This window comes from Microtus ochrogaster, linkage group LG10 (assembly GCF_000317375.1).
Source record: "Microtus ochrogaster isolate Prairie Vole_2 linkage group LG10, MicOch1.0, whole genome shotgun sequence".
Taxonomy (NCBI): Eukaryota; Metazoa; Chordata; class Mammalia; order Rodentia; family Cricetidae; genus Microtus; species Microtus ochrogaster.
The window spans coordinates 3,560,356-3,577,095 of record NC_022035.1 but is presented as its reverse complement, the minus strand read 5'-3'; the positions used below and the strand labels follow the sequence as shown (position 1 = coordinate 3,577,095).

Below are 16,740 nucleotides of genomic sequence, written 5' to 3'. Positions count from 1 at the left end.
CATGCACAGGGCCTGCATGTGTCTGCCCCAGGTAAGGGCCTAGAGCATGCACAGGGCCTGCATGTGTCTGCCCCAGGTAAGGGCCTAGAGCTAAAAAGAGAATTGGCTACATGCCTCATGGCTAACCTGGAAGTCATCTCCAATTGATCTCCTTGGGAACAAACCACTCTCAATGGTATGTCCTGTGCCAACACAAAACTAACTCAAAGGCATATTTGGAGGCTTTTTGTCTCATAATGTCATCTCAGGGCATCTTTTTAACCTTCCTTTCATATTATGGTCTCCAGTTTTTTTTTCTTGTGGGATTCTTATGTGTGCAAATGGAATTCTTATGTGTCTCTGCATCTGTATGGGTTTCTTATGATATCTCTTTGGCTCCTTTGCTTCTGTTATTTATTTAGTCCTATTCTAGTTTGTTTGGTTTCATTTTATCTGATTTTATTATTATTCCTTAAGATGCCTGTTTGTTTTCTAAGGGGGGAGGGTATGAATTCAGACAGAAGGGGAGTTGAAGAGAAACTGGGAGGAGTTAGGGAAGAGAAAGCCATAATTAAAATATATTTTACAAAAAAAATCTATTTTCAATAAAAAAATCTTATTTTTAAAAAATGACTTTGATATTCCTTGTACTTTACAGTTCTATACAATATTTAAAGAGAACATCAGTTAAGAATGAAAAATTACAATTTTTAATTAATGTTTTAAAGTATACAACATTTGAAGATAAATTAATATGCTTGCAATTTTCAGTCTTTTAATCTTGAAAACAAAGTACCTCAAAGTCCTCAGTTCTTTAAAGAAACTTATAAAATTTCCTCCACAAAGATTTATATATCTCTTAGTAAATTGGTTTCTAAGTATTTACTATTTGTTGACAAAAGTTCTTTTCCATATTTGCTGCATTTAGAGCAATGCGGTTGACTTTTGTACAGCAATTTTTGCATCTAGCAAATATTAGAACCTTATTCATTCTAGTAATTTGTAACTTGAATTTTCTACATTAAATCTCATGTTATCAGACATTGCCAATTTTGACGTGAAAGGAAGTAATGGCAGACCTTTCCCTGAATCTCACGATGGTGACTGACAACGGTTGCTATTTGCTGGACATCCTCCAATTGGACGGAAGTGCCCTTCACATCCAATTTAAGAGCATTTTTTTTTTACATTTAGCAAATGCTTTTTCTGTATCTCTCAGCTGATCATAATTAATTCACCTTTATTTTGATTATGTGGAATGTGATAGCCATTTATATTCTAATGTGGAAACAGCTTTGGATTCTTGGCACAAACCTGAGCAGGTTGTGAGTTGTCATTTGCTGGATTTGTCTTGATAATACTTAATTAGGATTTTTGCATCCATATTCCTAGGTGAAATTGGCTGCTAGTTTTCCCTCCTCATTCTTCACTGGATGTGTGATGAAGTCAATCAGGAAGTCCTCTTTTCTTTCTGCTCAGTGAAGAAATTTCAGTGTAGGATTTTTTCTTGATACTTGGCAACACTCTTCCCAAAATTACTTAATTGTTCATTTTCTCTCTCTGGAATCACTGTAAACTTGTGACTAAATAGCTCTGATTGCTGTAAGAACTTTTGTGGTTTTGTCTGTGTGTGTGCTTATCCATTTTGGTAAGCTTAATTTTTGGAAAGTTTGTCAATTTCTTCTGGGTGCTATAAATGCATTACTTTTAAGTTGTTTGTAATATCTTATCAGCAGAAATAGTTGGATCCTTCTTTGCTCCTGTATAGTTACTTTTTCCTTCTGTTAACATTTCTAGGATTTTTCATAGGATATGATCCATTATAGATTGTTTTTAAAAATTAATATTTTAAATTTAGACTTTTTGGTTTAATCTTTATTACCTTCTGGTTTTGTGTTTTTCTAAATTACTAAGCTAGGTATTTCCTTTTAGTTTTTTGAGATAGGGTCTCTCGTGTAGCGAAGGCTGGCCTCAAACTTACCTCTAGCTGAGAACGACCCGGAACTCTTGATCTTCTTGCCTCTGCCTCTTCCCAAGCACTGGAATTATAGGTGTCTGCCATCCTGCCTGGCTAAGATACACACTTCTCGTATACAACCTTTCTTTGAGCCTGCTCGACACACTGAAGTGCATCAGTTTACTCCAAGTGCTCTTTTAGTTGCAGTCCATATATTTTATTGGACATTTTCACTGTCGGAGAGTTCCAGTTACACTCCTGGTTTCTTCTTTGACATGTGATAATTTGGAATTGTTAGCTTTCTCAAGTATGGGGCTGCTTAATCATTCTCTTACCATGTAAATGAAACTTTGAATTATCTTCCTAGTAAACTTCTAGCAATGTTCTTGTCATAACTTTTGCCACACACACACACACATATATATAAGTATCCACATGAGTATGCACGTGTGTATGTATTTGTACATATAATTTCAGCTTTCTTTTGGTTTGTGTGATATTCAATCTTTATATTATGCTTCAAATACAATTTCTCGTAGCAGCATAAGCCGGCTTCATTCTTTACCACTTAAAGACTGCCTTTAGTCAGATAAGGTATGCTTTACCTTTAACAAACACAATGATATCTATCTTGAGTTGTCTCAATCACTGCAATCCTTCTCTGTTATCAATGTGGTTACCTTTAGAGATTTACTTCAGTTCACAGTCCTGGTCGGAGGTGTAGGGGCCATAGCTGCTAATGGTTGGCCTTACTAACAGAATCCTGAGGCAGTTGAGTTGTTTCGTGAAGAATGCCTTGTATTCTGCCTCTGTCTCTTCTTATAAAGTCATGAATATTCAGTCATGGGAGCTCCATCCTGCTGCTTCTGTATAACCCTTGAAACCCTCCCTAAGGCACACTGCCAGTTCTTTCTTCCTCCCAGCAACTTCTGAGGATTAGCCTCCAGCACGAGTTTTAATGGAGACAACCATTATCAAATCAGAGCGTCTATTTACTCTTATTTTTCTATTGATCTCGACCCTTTACTGTTTTCCTTATTTCATTTTCTCTTTTACTAGCTACAGACTTATATGCTAATTTCTGCATGGCCGTTTTAAATGGTTATACCACAAATCAGTCATCTTAAAGCTAACCAGCATCACTGCTTTCCTTTCAGAGTATCCAAATTTACATGGGCTGCATTGCTACCCTTGTACTATCCCCCATCTCTGTTTAAAACCCGGAAGTGCGCCAGGCTTCAGGGTCTAAAACATGCTTTTGTTCTTTTGAGCAAATCAACTTTCAAGGGCAGCTCAGGTGAACGTAGGAGAAGCCACAAAGTTACAACAGACAGAAATGGTTAAGAAGGATGGAAGAGACCTAGAGCTACCTGGCAATCTACCACATGGTGCTTCAGAATTCCTAATAAGCAAGCCTCTAGGGAAATGTAAAATCTAAGGTGAATTAGATTAGCTGATACATTAGGTTTATGTTAATATCATTCAGTTATCGAGAGGGGAAGAAAAATAAATTTTTAATATGATTGGAAATATATACAATTTGAAAAACAGACTTGAATTTTAGAAATAAGGTTTAGTTCTGTCTAGGAGGCACAGTGGTCCTTGTGCTCACAGATAAGCTAGGAGAACCTGGAAGGTGAACACACTGGGTTGTTCCCTCAAAGGAGGGGATACACAACCTGTTATCAGCCTGGAAGGCTGGGGTCAGACAGGGTTAAGAGCCTGGTGACCTAGACCACACCGCAGCTCCCCAGACCCTTTTTGTCTATAGAACCTTTCTTACAGAAGGGGTCACATAGTCAATCTATAGAACCTACCTTACGGAAGGTGTCACGTAGTCAATCTATAGAACGTATCTTATAGAAGGGGTCACGTAGTCAATCTACAGAACCTACCTTACAGAAGGTGTCACATGTAGACAATCTATAGAACCTACCTTACAGAAGGTATCACATGTAGACAATCTATAGAACCTACCTTATGGAAGGTGTCATATGTAGACAATCTACAGAAGGCTCTTCCTCTATTGATCTCCACTTTTTGGAAGTAGGTCTCACTGATCCCGGAACCCACAGGCTGTCTGGAGAACCACAGGGATCTCATCCCTAGGTTCACAGCATGCAGCCCCATGCCTGCTCTTCATGTAGGTTCTAGAGATCTGCACTTGAGTCTTTGTGCTTTCCCAGAAAACATTTTACCAATGGAAACAGCTCCCTGGTCCAATTTATTGCTCCAGTATCCAATCAGTTGCCCAGCTTACACTCAGGTCTTGATAGGTATTATATTTTTAAATGTATACGTCAACATAGTAATTTTCATCTCCCCACCCTTTGGGCAATAAGTGAAATTCTCAAGAACTGAATCTTAAAGCCCTTCTTCAAACTTGCATTCTAAGTGACTCAAAGAGGACGTTCTGAGTGGTAGCCAGGAGTGCACTATTGAAGGAGACATGGTGGGACGCTCAGAATGACAATGCATCTAATGATAAACTTCCTGAAATTCACATCTACCGGTATCATGATTTATTTATTGAACTGATGAAACTAAAAACAAACCATGAGCTAATGCTTGATGGGAACAGAATTTAAAACATTCCTATACAAAAGAGAAATTTTCAGTACAATTCCAAAGTGTGTTCTTCTTTACACCTTTTAGTTCAAAATTTAAATTCCACAAAATTACATTCCACACAGCAAATACATTATTCCAGTGACAGCAGAGTGTACCCCTTGTGATCTTGATCAATGAATCATTCAGACTGTCCAAAAATAAGATACTATTCCACTAAAGCGGCAGTGATATGTCTTAAAGAGCCAATGAGAGGCGAGGTATAAGGTTATAAATTTAACATGCTTCATTAAGATTTATGTATCACAATTTAGGTTTCGTTGACTCAGTGATACTAAACTGCCGATTGGGTTTAGTAGCCTCCTGCATCAGCTCTTGCAACTGTCCAATCTGCTCATCACGAAAGTCATTGAGTTTTTCTTCTGGGAGAGAGGTGCCGAAACAAGCTATTCCTGTTGAACTATGTCTGCTGTCCTTAGCTTGTTGCTGTAACACCGCTGCATAGGCCTAGTAAAAGAGACAGAAAAAGGAGAAGTTAGAGAGTAGAAACACTGCGGCTCACAGGGTCATGGAGTACTCAAGTTTCCAGTTCCTAGGTCACCAGTTGGGCTCCAGCACTACATTTACTGCAATTGATTAAAAAGATACAAAGTCATGGTTTTAGTCTTCAGACATAATTTCAAATATATCTTATTTTCAGCACTCTAAAGGTTTTACACACATTTAGGAGAGTCAGTAATCTGCAAACTAATAGCAGAAGTCTGCTGTAGAAACATCCAGTGCCACCTGGTAGCACACGCCTTTAATCCCAGCACTTGGAAGGCAGAGGCAGGCGGATCTCTATGAGTTTGAGGCCAGCCTGGTCTACAGAGCAAGTTCCAGGACAGCTAAAACTACAAGCACAGTCCATGCAAGATTCTAGGGCCAATTCTAGATCTAAGATGAATCCCAGTGCTGACAGGAGAAATAGACATAGCTCCTATCCCTAGCCCAGAAGCTATCTCCAACTGACAATCACTCAACAAAGGGAAAATTAGTTTCTTCAACAGAGTCTCACTGGGTAGACACATCGTTGGGGAAGGCCTCGTGTCCAGAAGTAGATAGGCACCACAAAAGGAACTCAATGGTATTTTTAGTCTCATGATGCTTGTTTAGGCATAAATTTTTTAACCTTACTGGTCTTTGCTTATATACTATGGTTTGTGTTTTTTATGGGTTTGGTGTATGTGTTCCTCATGCTTTTTGTTTGTTTTGTTTTAATCTGATTTGTTTTGTTATTGCCTGTTTTCTAAAGAGATAAAAAGAAGCCACGGAGTGGAAAGGATGGAGAGGTTGGAAGGATCTGGGAGGAGATGAGAGAGGGAAAACAGTGATCAGAATATATTGTATGAAAAAAAAAATGTTCAATAAAAGTAAATTGAAAAATGGGTTAGGGGTCTGAACGGAGTTCCCAATAGAAGACATAAAACTGGCCAAGAAATACCTCAAAAAGAGTTTTTCATCTTTACCAATTAGGCAAAAGCAACTAAAACAACCTTGCGATTCCATCTCACGCTATCAGGATCTAAGATCAACAAACCAACCGAGAATAAACACTGGTGAGGTTGTGGGTAAAGGGATCCCTCGTTCATTGTCGCTGGGAATGAAACTAGTACAGTCACTCTGGAAATCAGTATGGAGAAGAAAGTAAATTTACCATATGACCCAGCTCTACCACTCCTGGGCAAATGCCTGAAGAACTCGACATCCTACTCTACAGCCATGTGCTCAGCAATGCTTACTGTCACCCTTTTGACAACAGCTATGAAACTTAAGGATAATGAAGATGTGCTTCATGTACACTAAAGAATAATATTCCGCTGTAAAAATTAAATCATGAACTTTTCAGGTAAACGGATGGAATTAGAAAGGATCACATTAGAGTGAGGTAACGGAGATCCAGAATGACAAATGACTCTCTCTGTTCCCCCTAGGCCCAATCCCCGAGTCTCACCCCAGTTCTGCAGCAGAGCACCTGTGGCAGCCTTCACTGCACCCCATCTTATCTCCTGTTGATACCACAGACCTTCCCTTCTACCCTCCATACCCCTACTTGTTGCTTTGGCCCAGTCCCCAACTGCAGTAGGTACCACCTGCTAACACAACCAAGGTCTGCTCTTGCCAGGAAACAAGTAGGTCCAGGGTGGATACACACCTCAACTCCTGCTCCTCTGGATCCAATACCCCAGGTCTCATCCCTGCTCTGTAGCAGAAAACCTGCTCCAGTCTTCCTTTCCTCCCTGATCCCATCCCCAACAGAATCAATTAAGAAAACACAAACAGGGAATGATGGAAATGAAAGGTTTGAGAATTTGAACAAGAACTACAGAAGTAGGCTTTACCAACAGAATACAAGAAATGGAAGAAAACAATCTCAGGCACAGAAGATACATTAGAAGAAATAGATACATTGGTCAAAACTGTTAAATCTAAAAAGTTCTTGACACAAAACATCCAGAAAATCTGGGACACTGTGAAAAGACCAAACCTAAAAATAATGAAACTAGAAGAAGAATCCCAGTCAAAGACCCAGAAAATATTTTCAATAAAATCATAAAAGATTGCTACCTTCCACAGAACTATACAGTGAAAGTACAGCTGGCGAAATCTCTAGGCTCACCCACAGGAATCACAAGGATTCCAGTGGAGGAAACCCAACTTCCAGAGCTTTGGAGACTTCCAGAGCTTCTAAAAAGTTGCTGTCATTTCTGTAAAACCCCTGTGAAGCCAAGGTTGTCCAGTCTCTTCATACCTATTCAATATAGTACTTGAAGTCTTAGCTGAGGCAATAAGGCACTTGAAGGACATCGAGGGGATACAAATGGGAAGGAAGAAGTCACAGTATCTTTACTTGCAGACGATACAATAGTGAACATAAGTGATACAAACAAACACTGGGAAACTCTACAGCTTCTCAACACCTTCAGCAAAGTAGCTCGATACAAAATTAATGCACAAAAATTAGTATTCCTCCTATATTCAAATGACAAATGGGCTGAGAAAGAAATCAGGGAAACAACACCTTTCACAACAGCCTCAAATAATATAAAATACCTTGTGATAACTCTTATCAAGCAAGTGAAAGATTTATATCATAAAAACTTTATTGAAGAAAGAAATCCCCCTATTTGCTGAAGGCATCATGCACTGCAGACATAGGGGTGCAGAGGCCCCTGAGCCAGACAGTTCCTGAAAGGCTCCTGAGTACTTACAGTTCCCAATTAGGGAAGCAGCCAACAGTTCTACTGAGCTATGATGCCTATGAAGTACAACAAGGATTATCTGACACAATAACCCTATGGGGACAGTGGTGGCATGCATATGTTGGTGGTAACGAGCAGCTCTCTCATTGGACTTCAGACCCACTCAACTGGTACTAGAGACCTAGGAAATGACCCAGGGTAAGTAAGGTCATGGATCTTGGAAGAAAACCTACAATCACCACTTTACTAAGCCAACATAATACCTAACTACAGTCTAAATAATTGTCCTTATACCCACAGATAGGTGTAGTTCTCACCCCTTCATCAGGAAAACTTCTCTTTGCAAAAGATGGAGACCACTACAGAAAACCACAGCTAATCAGGATGCAGGGTGGTGGTGTCACTACTATGAAATAACTCCTACAACTAAGGCTCAAGGAATGTTCCAGAAAATGGGGTGGAAAGATGGTAAAAGGCAGAGAAGATTAGAGAGCTTGCTGTGGGATTGTATCTCCTAGCAATGTCAGAAGCTACACCCAAAAGTCTCATCAACACGGCTGCTTAGCATGAGCTCAACAAGGACAAAAATAGCCATGCTAACCTGGATCGGGGAAAACCCAAGAGGCTTCAACCCTACATAAAGAACCAGGGACAACTTAGAAATGCTGAGAGCAGAAGAAATAGTTTTTCTCAGGAAGAACACACTAATTGGTTATCCAATACCAAATGATCATCCCTGAAAACATACACACAAATAACATTATACAGACTTAGCAGATTGTATTTATATATTTAGAAACATATGTTTATACAATATGTAACAATAATTAATGAAAAAAAGAAGTCATAAACTTGAAAGTGAGCAAAGGGGGCATGGAGGAGGTTTTGAAGGTAGGAAAGAGAAGGTGGGATGATGTAATTATAATATCAATTATTTTTTAAAATGTAATTTTGTTCTAAAGCAAAAACTGCTTATTGTTTAAGAAAGTATAAAATTAAACATACATAAGAAAATTGTAATCTTTAGAAAAAGATTCATAGAATATAAATATAAATTTTAAGTATGCACAGGATACTCCAAATGTGGTGAGGAGTTGAAGGGAATTATTTCCAAGTTTTTAAACACTGAGCATTGATATAAAAATACTGGCTTATGTTCAAGGTTTCTCAGGGCATCCATGAGTTAATGTGACTTTGTGCACTCATCTTTTGAGTCTTTCCATTGTGCCTCCTCTTAAATGAGTGTTAGTAAATGATTTCACAGTAACATGTGATCATATTTTCTCAAGTGTCTTAAACCTTTTGATATTTGATAACTTCTAACAAGACCTACAGCCAGTCCTTTTTGGCCTCAAACTTTAAGAGCTTCTAGATTGGCCCTGGAATATTTCAAAAGAATCAATTTCTTTTTATAAACAGCAGTTATATGAAATTCTCAGACATCTGATAGTACCAGGATAAGGCTATCAATAATAGTTCTGGGAATAACCTTAAAAAACTGTGTCACAGAATTCATTCAAGTTCAAACAAATATATGTGTATATATGTGTGTGTGTGTGTGTGTGTGTGTGTGTGTGTGAGACCCCATTTTATATATATATATATACACACACACACGCACAAACACACACACAGTTTCCTGCTGAGTCCATGTAGTTTTGCTTGTATGTATGTGATTTCAAGATTGTAGTAGTTTGAATGAGAATGGCCCCATAGGCAAGTATATTTAAATACTTAATCCCCTGTTGGTAGAACTATGTGGGAAGGCTTCAGAGGTGTGGCCTTGTTGGAAGAGGTGTATTCCTGAAACTACCCCAGTCAGCAAGCAAGCAAGCAAGCATGCGCTCTCTCTCTCTCTCTCTCTCTCTCTCTCTCTCTCTCTCTCTCTCTCTCTCTTTCTCTCCAGTTAGCAAGCAAGCATGCTCTCCCCCTCCCTCCCTCCCTCCCTCTGTGATGATTTGAAAAAGAATGGGCCCAGAAGGGAAGGGAGCATCTCTACAGGGAGGTGTGGCTTTGTTAGAATAGGTATGACCTTGTTGGAAAAAAAAAAAAAAACTTGTGTCACTGTGAAAGTGGACTTTGAGGTCTCATTTGCTCAAGGTTCTCAGTGTGACACTGGGACCACTTCCTGTTGCCTGCAAGATGTAAAACTTTCAGTTATTTTGCCAGCACCATGTCTGCCTGCATGCCGCCATGCTTCCTGCCATGATGATAACGAACTGAACCTCTGCAACTGTAAGCGAACCACCCCAATTAAATGTTCTCCTTATAAAATTTGCCATGGTCATGGTGTCTCTTCACAGCAATAGAAACCCCTAACTAAGACACACACTCCCTCTCCCTCCCTTCCTCCCTGATGTCTCAACATACACGTTCTCAGATACTGCTCCAGTGCCATGCCTTTCAGCCTGCTTCCATACTCCCCAACATAATCGTCATGGACTCTACTGACCTCTGAAACCAGAGCTGCACATTAAATTCTTCATTTCCAAAGTTGCCTTGCGTGTGGTGCTTTGTTCACAGCGATAGAAAAGTAGCTGAGATAAGAACTGACAACTTGGTACTGGATAACCAATGAGGGATGCCTCTCTGAGGAAGACTAATTCTCCCTATCACAGAAGCCATTAGTTTGTTTCCAACTCATTCAGTTCTGGCATGAGTTTCATTATTTCTTCTGTCTTCCTGTTTTTGGGTTGCTTTTATTTCCTTGCTTTTCAAAACTCTTGAGGTTCATCACTAAGTTATCTATCTGTGCTTCCTGACTTTTAAATACAGACACTTATTAAAGAGTTTTGTTTTTTGAACTGCTTTCCTACCCCGGAGGTTTGCTTATGTTATATTTTCATTTAGTTCCAAGAAATTTTTATTTCTGTCTTAATTTCTTCAATAGTACATTCCATCTCCATTCACTAGTATGTTTTTTAATCTCCATCAGCTTGAACATTTTCATCTGTTTCTTTTGCTACTGATTTCAAGTTTTAATCTGTAATTAAATACAATACAATCAGATAGCATAACAAAAATAATAAGATCGGTAACTTAAAACAGATCTGGGACATAGAAGAAAAATAAATAAACACATTCTTCCAACTGAAAACAAAAACAAACACAAACAAACAAAATAGCAGCTGAGCTCCAGAAGAATTTACAGTAGAAGTCTACCAGACTTTAAGAGATCTGTAATCAACACTTCTTAAATTACTCTAAAATAGAAGGAACACTCCCAAACCCCTTCTATTAAGCCAGTACTACTTTAATATCAAAACCAGATAAACACACATACATATAATACAAAACAACTGAAAACTATAGATCCTAGATGAACATAGATACAAACATTCTCAACAATATACTTGCAAACCAAATATAAGTACATATCAAAAAGATCATTCACAGTTATCAAATTGGTTTTATCTCAGAGACTTAAAATTGCTTCAACACATTCAAATAGACAAATGTAAGAAATCAAAAATGAACAAAAGCCACATGATCATCTCAAGGGATACAGAGAAGACCTTTAATAAAATCCACTTCCTTCAAAAGCAGGAAGAGTTTTCTTTAAGGATATGGCCCTTGTAGACAGACTGAGCTGGAATGGATGGCCCGCATAAAGGAGGAGGTGAGCAATATAAATTGGACTTGGTGGGCTAGTTAAAACAATGCAGGGGCATGAAGTTAGGAGGATGAAGTGGGAAGTAAATGTGATCAAAATACATTTCATAAAAATTTCAAGAGCTCAATAAAGGTAACATATTTTTTAAAACTAACAAGGATCCTAGGCAATTACTGAAAAGTCAGCTGAATGCCTTTAAGAGAAAATAGTGACACAGATTTAAACCATTGCTTAGTATAAAAGTTAATTCCACCAGAGGCAATGAGAATCCATGAGCAATTTTACTTTTAAAAATTATTAGCAATAACTAATATAACTATAAATTTCAAGGTTTACTTGGAAGGCTTTTGTATTTTTTTCTATTTCGCTGTATGTTAAAGTTCAAACCCTTGTAAGAATATTTTTCTGTATTCTGTTATTGTTAGTGTGTGGTGTGTATGTGATGGTGTGTACGGAATCAGAGGACAACTTTGTGGGGTCAGGTCTCTCATTCCCGCCACATGGGATCCAAGAATCAAACCCAGGTTGCTGGTTAATTTAGTTTTGCTTTGTTTGGGGTAATATATTTAGGTGATATAAAGTGCTTAAAGGGAGGTAGGAGTCCTCATAACAGAACCTGAAGCTAGACTAGTGGCACAAAAACTGTATTCCCAGCATTTGGAAAGTAGGGGCCCAAAGAACAAGGATCCAGTGTCAACCTCTGATACAAACTTAAGAACATTCAGAACTATGGGAAATCAAAAACCAAAGAATCCAATTCCTTGGCTGAGTGTGTGGTAGCACATGCCTGTAGTCCCTGCATTTGGGAGATGGAGGCAGGATGAAAGTTTGAGGCTACTCGGCCTACATCAGATGCAGTCCCAAAAAACAAAAGGCGGGTTAGAGAGGCGGCTGAGTGGTTACGGTCCGGGCTGCTGTTTATAGCACACACCACTCTGTTGAACTGGGCCTTTGGCTTTGGCCACAAAAGTACTCTTACCTGCTAGACTACAGGACGTACGGGTTTTTTTTTCTTATTGTGTGTGTGCAGTACATGAGACTCAAGCACTTACTGTACCCTATAGTTTTAACTATAGGCACAATGAGCCTCAGATCTCCAGCACATAGCCACATTCTTTCACCTTACCCCCATTCCAACAACTGCACTCTAGGTCCCAGCCTTAGAAGTCTGACTGTTTTAGACACCTGTATAAAGGCTCGGGCAGTACGTCACCTGTGCCTAGTCTTTCTCAGCTAGCACACTTCCTCCAGGGTCATCTCTGTTGCTACTGATAGCAGATCCTTCTTTGGGAGGCTAAATACCGTGAGAGTCTAAACATCTTCGTACCTCTTCACCTGAAGAATGCTACCACACCTCAGGCATTCTGAATAGTCTGCAGTGGACACAGAAGTGTCAATATCTTCAAGAGTTTACTATCAACTCTGAATAAATGTCCATAGCTGAGATTTCTGGATAGCACAGGATTTTGCTATTACTTTGGGGCACCACTACACCATTTGTCACAGTCGCTATACTTTGCCTTCGGAATATTTCATGTGCAAATAAATATTCTAATTGCTTCACATCCTCACCACTATTTTCTGTGTCTTGCTAATAAATCCTGTCCTTACAGGTATACCATGAGATTTCACTGTAGCTGGGCTCCCATTTCCTTAGCGATCCTGATGTTGAGCCTCTTTTCTCTCCTCTGTCACTGCATATTACAGAAATGTCTACCAAGAGTTTGCTCTATTTTTTAAATTGGGTTATTTGGCGTTTAGTTACTGATTTGTAGGGCCTCCTTACACACTTTGAACATAAATCCTTCATGAGAGGAATGGTTTCCTTCAATTCCTTAGGTAGTCTTACCATTTTATGACTATTTTCTTCGCTGTTCAGAAGGAAGCTTTTGGTTTTATATTGTCCCACTTGCCCAGTTTCAGATTCATAGTCGGGATTTTTAGTGTTATAGCCGAACGTTCTCACTACCTCTACTTCTAGAGGTCTTACACTATCCGGTCTACTGCAGTGCCCGGTCTAGCTGACAAGTCTTTAACCAATTCCGAGTTGGTAACTTTTGGATGGTGTAAGATTCCCGTTTCATCCTTTCCTCTGTAGATCTCCTTTGTTTGTCAACACCTGCTGCGGAAGACTGCCCTCTCTCCACTGGGCATTCTTACTGCCTCTGACAGACACACGGGGTTTCCTTCTGGACTCTGCTCTGTCTTTATGCAGTATCACACTATTTTGATTACTGTATCTTTATAATGTAATTTGAAATCTGAAACTGTGTTGTGTCTGGCTTTGCTCACTCTCAGAATTGGTTTTGACTACTCAGGACATTTGTGATTCCATGAGTTTATGATTGTATTTCTCTATCTGTAAAGAAAGTCATTTATTGACCCTATCCTATAGCAATACTGACGAATATCTTGCATATCACCATAGAACCTTCATCTGGTGATGGATGGAGATAGAGACAGAGACCCACACTGGAGCACTGGACTGAGCTCCCAAGGTCCCAATGAGGAGCAGAAGGAGGGAGAACATGAGCAAGGAAGTCAGGGCCACGAGGGGTACACCCACCCACTGAGACAGTGGGGCTGATCTATTGGAAGCTCACCAAGGCCAGCTGGACTGTGACTGAAAAAGCATGGGATAAAACTGGACTCTCTGAACATGGTGGACAATGAGGGCTGATGAGAAGCCAAGGACAATGGCACTGGGTTTTGATCCTACTTCATGTTCTGGCTTTGTGGGAACCTAGCCACTTTGGATGCTCACCTTCCTAGACATGGACGGAGGGGGGCGGACCTTGGACTTTCCACAGGGCAGGGAACCATGACTGCTCTTTGGACTGGAGAGGGAGGGGGAGAGAAGTAGGGGGAGGGGGAGAAGGGTGGGAGGTGGGGGAGGGAAATAGGAGGCTGGGAGGAGGCAGAAACTTTTTTTTCTCAATAAAAAAAGAAAGTCATTTATAGTTTTCATATTTGTTTAGATTTATTTATATAGAAATACTTTGCCTGTATGTGTACTTCATGTGTGCCTAGCACTGTCAGAGGACAGAAGAAGGTATCAGACCTCTTAAAACTAGAGTTACAAATGGTTGTGAGCCACAATTCAGCGATGCAACTGAGCCTGGTCCTCTACAAGAGCACACAGCGCTCCTAACCGTTTAGCCACATCTTCAGCCCCATCACTGGAGTTTTTATAGGAATTAGTATGTAGCTTTGGGTAATGAAGATATTTTAACTATATTAATTTTTCCAGTCCATGAACCTTTCTGTTTATTTTTCTTTCAATTTCTTTCAGCTTGATTTTTTTCATATTCTTAGTTTATCTTCACTCTTTGCTGCTGCTGTAAATGGGATCAATTTCAAATACCTATTAGTGCACAGAAATGTCTAATTTTTATATGTTCATTTTGTATTCTATGACTTGGCTGAATTTGTTGATTAGCTCTAATAGTTATTTGGTAGGTGTTGAATGTTTTTTCTTACAGTCAAAGAACTTTATAGTTAGAACCGCACAATATATACTGTCATTTGTAAAGCTTATTTCACTAAGCAAAATAATTTTATTTCATCCATATTGTTGTATGCATCAATAGTTATTTTTATTATCAAGTAGTGTATGAAGGTATGTTATTATACTCACATATTGGCACTGAATGCTTAACTTGTTTCAAGCTATTACCAATAAAGTCACTGTAATTTTTTTTTTAAAAATCAGGTAATCGATAAATCAAAATAATGTTCCTTCTCCCACTCTGATTTGGTTGTACTTTTCTCTCTTGATTGTTCTGTCCAGGTCTCTCATGTTTTAAATAAAGCAATGAGAACATGATCCTGTTCTGAGGGGAAGTGCTCGGTTTGGGCATTGAGATGGACTCCTTGTCTAACATGGCCTAACTGATTGAAGCAGACCGCAGCTTTAAAGAACTGAAATGAGAACCACAGTCTCACACTCATTCCTCCAATAACAACGCACTGACGGAACAGGCTGGACTGCACACCAACAAGAGCGCCATCAGGACTCACAAGCTCACACCCTTCCTACTCCTCACGTTCAAGGTCCTGTAAAGACAAGGGCAGGCGAGAGGCGGAGTGCTGGAGAACACAGGGTCCATAAGAAGTTCCTCTCCTTCACACAGTCTGATCTGCAGTGTTGATACCATTAGTCTAAGTAGTCATACAATTATTAACATTCTCTAAAGCAACATGCCAGGAAACAAGCTTCCAATATCTGCCCTTGCAGTGAGTGGTCTACACACTGTCCCCTTTACAATTAAAAAGAAAGTTCCTTCGGTAAAATATAAAATACTCTTAGGGAGCAATTAAACTGCTTTGATCATATGCTTCTTTTTCAAATCAATTATGGACAGATATTTAAAAGAATAATAATTTACACATCACAAGATAAAATATTTTCAAATTGCCAAGAGGTTTACATTTTAAAATACATTTTTGAAATTGTATTTTAAAATACAGTGGGATTTTTTCAGGCTTCCAAACACTGAAAGCCTCTGTCTAGTACAGGAATTAGCATCATACTTGGAAGTTTAGATAGATCCCACCTTACTGCCTGTCCTTAGAATGTCTGCAGACCTGAACACAGTGTCGCATAGGAGAGATGTGGTGGTCAAAGAGGAAAGAGAGAAAGAGTGTCAGAGAGGGGATAAGATCAGCTTAACCTAAGGCTTAAGATTTAGCAAATCTTTCCACCTTCAATAAGGGAAAATAAAAGCCATATTGAATATAAGCCCTACTCTTAGTGACAGGAACACTTAGGTGATTTGGATGTTGTGCAAAGACCACAGATATATTCACACACACTAAGGGATCTATATCACTAAGTAACATAATCTTATTGGACCACTGTCACGCTTATAGTTCTCAATTAAAATGTCAGCATGCAGTACATAATTATACTCAATTTTTTCATTTTATTACACATATACATATCCATTTGCATCCTATATTATATGTGAAAATATTTGTTCAAATCCTTTTTTTCTTTAGACAGGGTCTCACTATGTAGACAAGGCTGGCCTCAAACTCACAGAGATCTCCTTGCCTCAAGGCCACGATGCCTGGCCTCCCATATACTTAGCACAATTCGTAGTTCCCTAATAAAACCTAAGCAAAAGGAATTCACTGTTTTAATTATTCCTTCCTCTGAGTTAGACCAAATGTGAGGTGGAGTCTCACAGACTAATCATTGGGTCTTTTCCTCAGGAAACATTCAGGTGAGGGTACAGATCACCTAGAATGTACCAGGCCCTGGGAGAGAGGAAAGAAAGGAAAATAGAATAAAAAAGGAAGAAGGGAGGAGGGCGGAAGGGAAAGGAGGGATGATGGGAAGGAGGGAGATGATGGGAAAGAGGGAGGGAAGGAGGGAG

At 39.2% G+C, this 16,740-nt stretch overlaps 1 protein-coding gene across 1 annotated transcript in view; it reads right to left on the bottom strand.

Annotated features, from left to right (window-relative positions):
* Nucleotides 1–4,443: 4,443 nt before the first annotated feature.
* Sdhaf3 (succinate dehydrogenase complex assembly factor 3) overlaps nucleotides 4,444–16,740 on the bottom strand; it is a 44,300-nt gene continuing 32,003 nt past the window's right edge. The window contains exon 2 of the mRNA XM_005363707.3: nucleotides 4,444–5,011. Coding sequence (XP_005363764.1) covers nucleotides 4,808–5,011 — 204 coding nt within the window. The 3' untranslated portion in view covers nucleotides 4,444–4,807. The remainder of the gene's footprint in view (nucleotides 5,012–16,740) is intronic.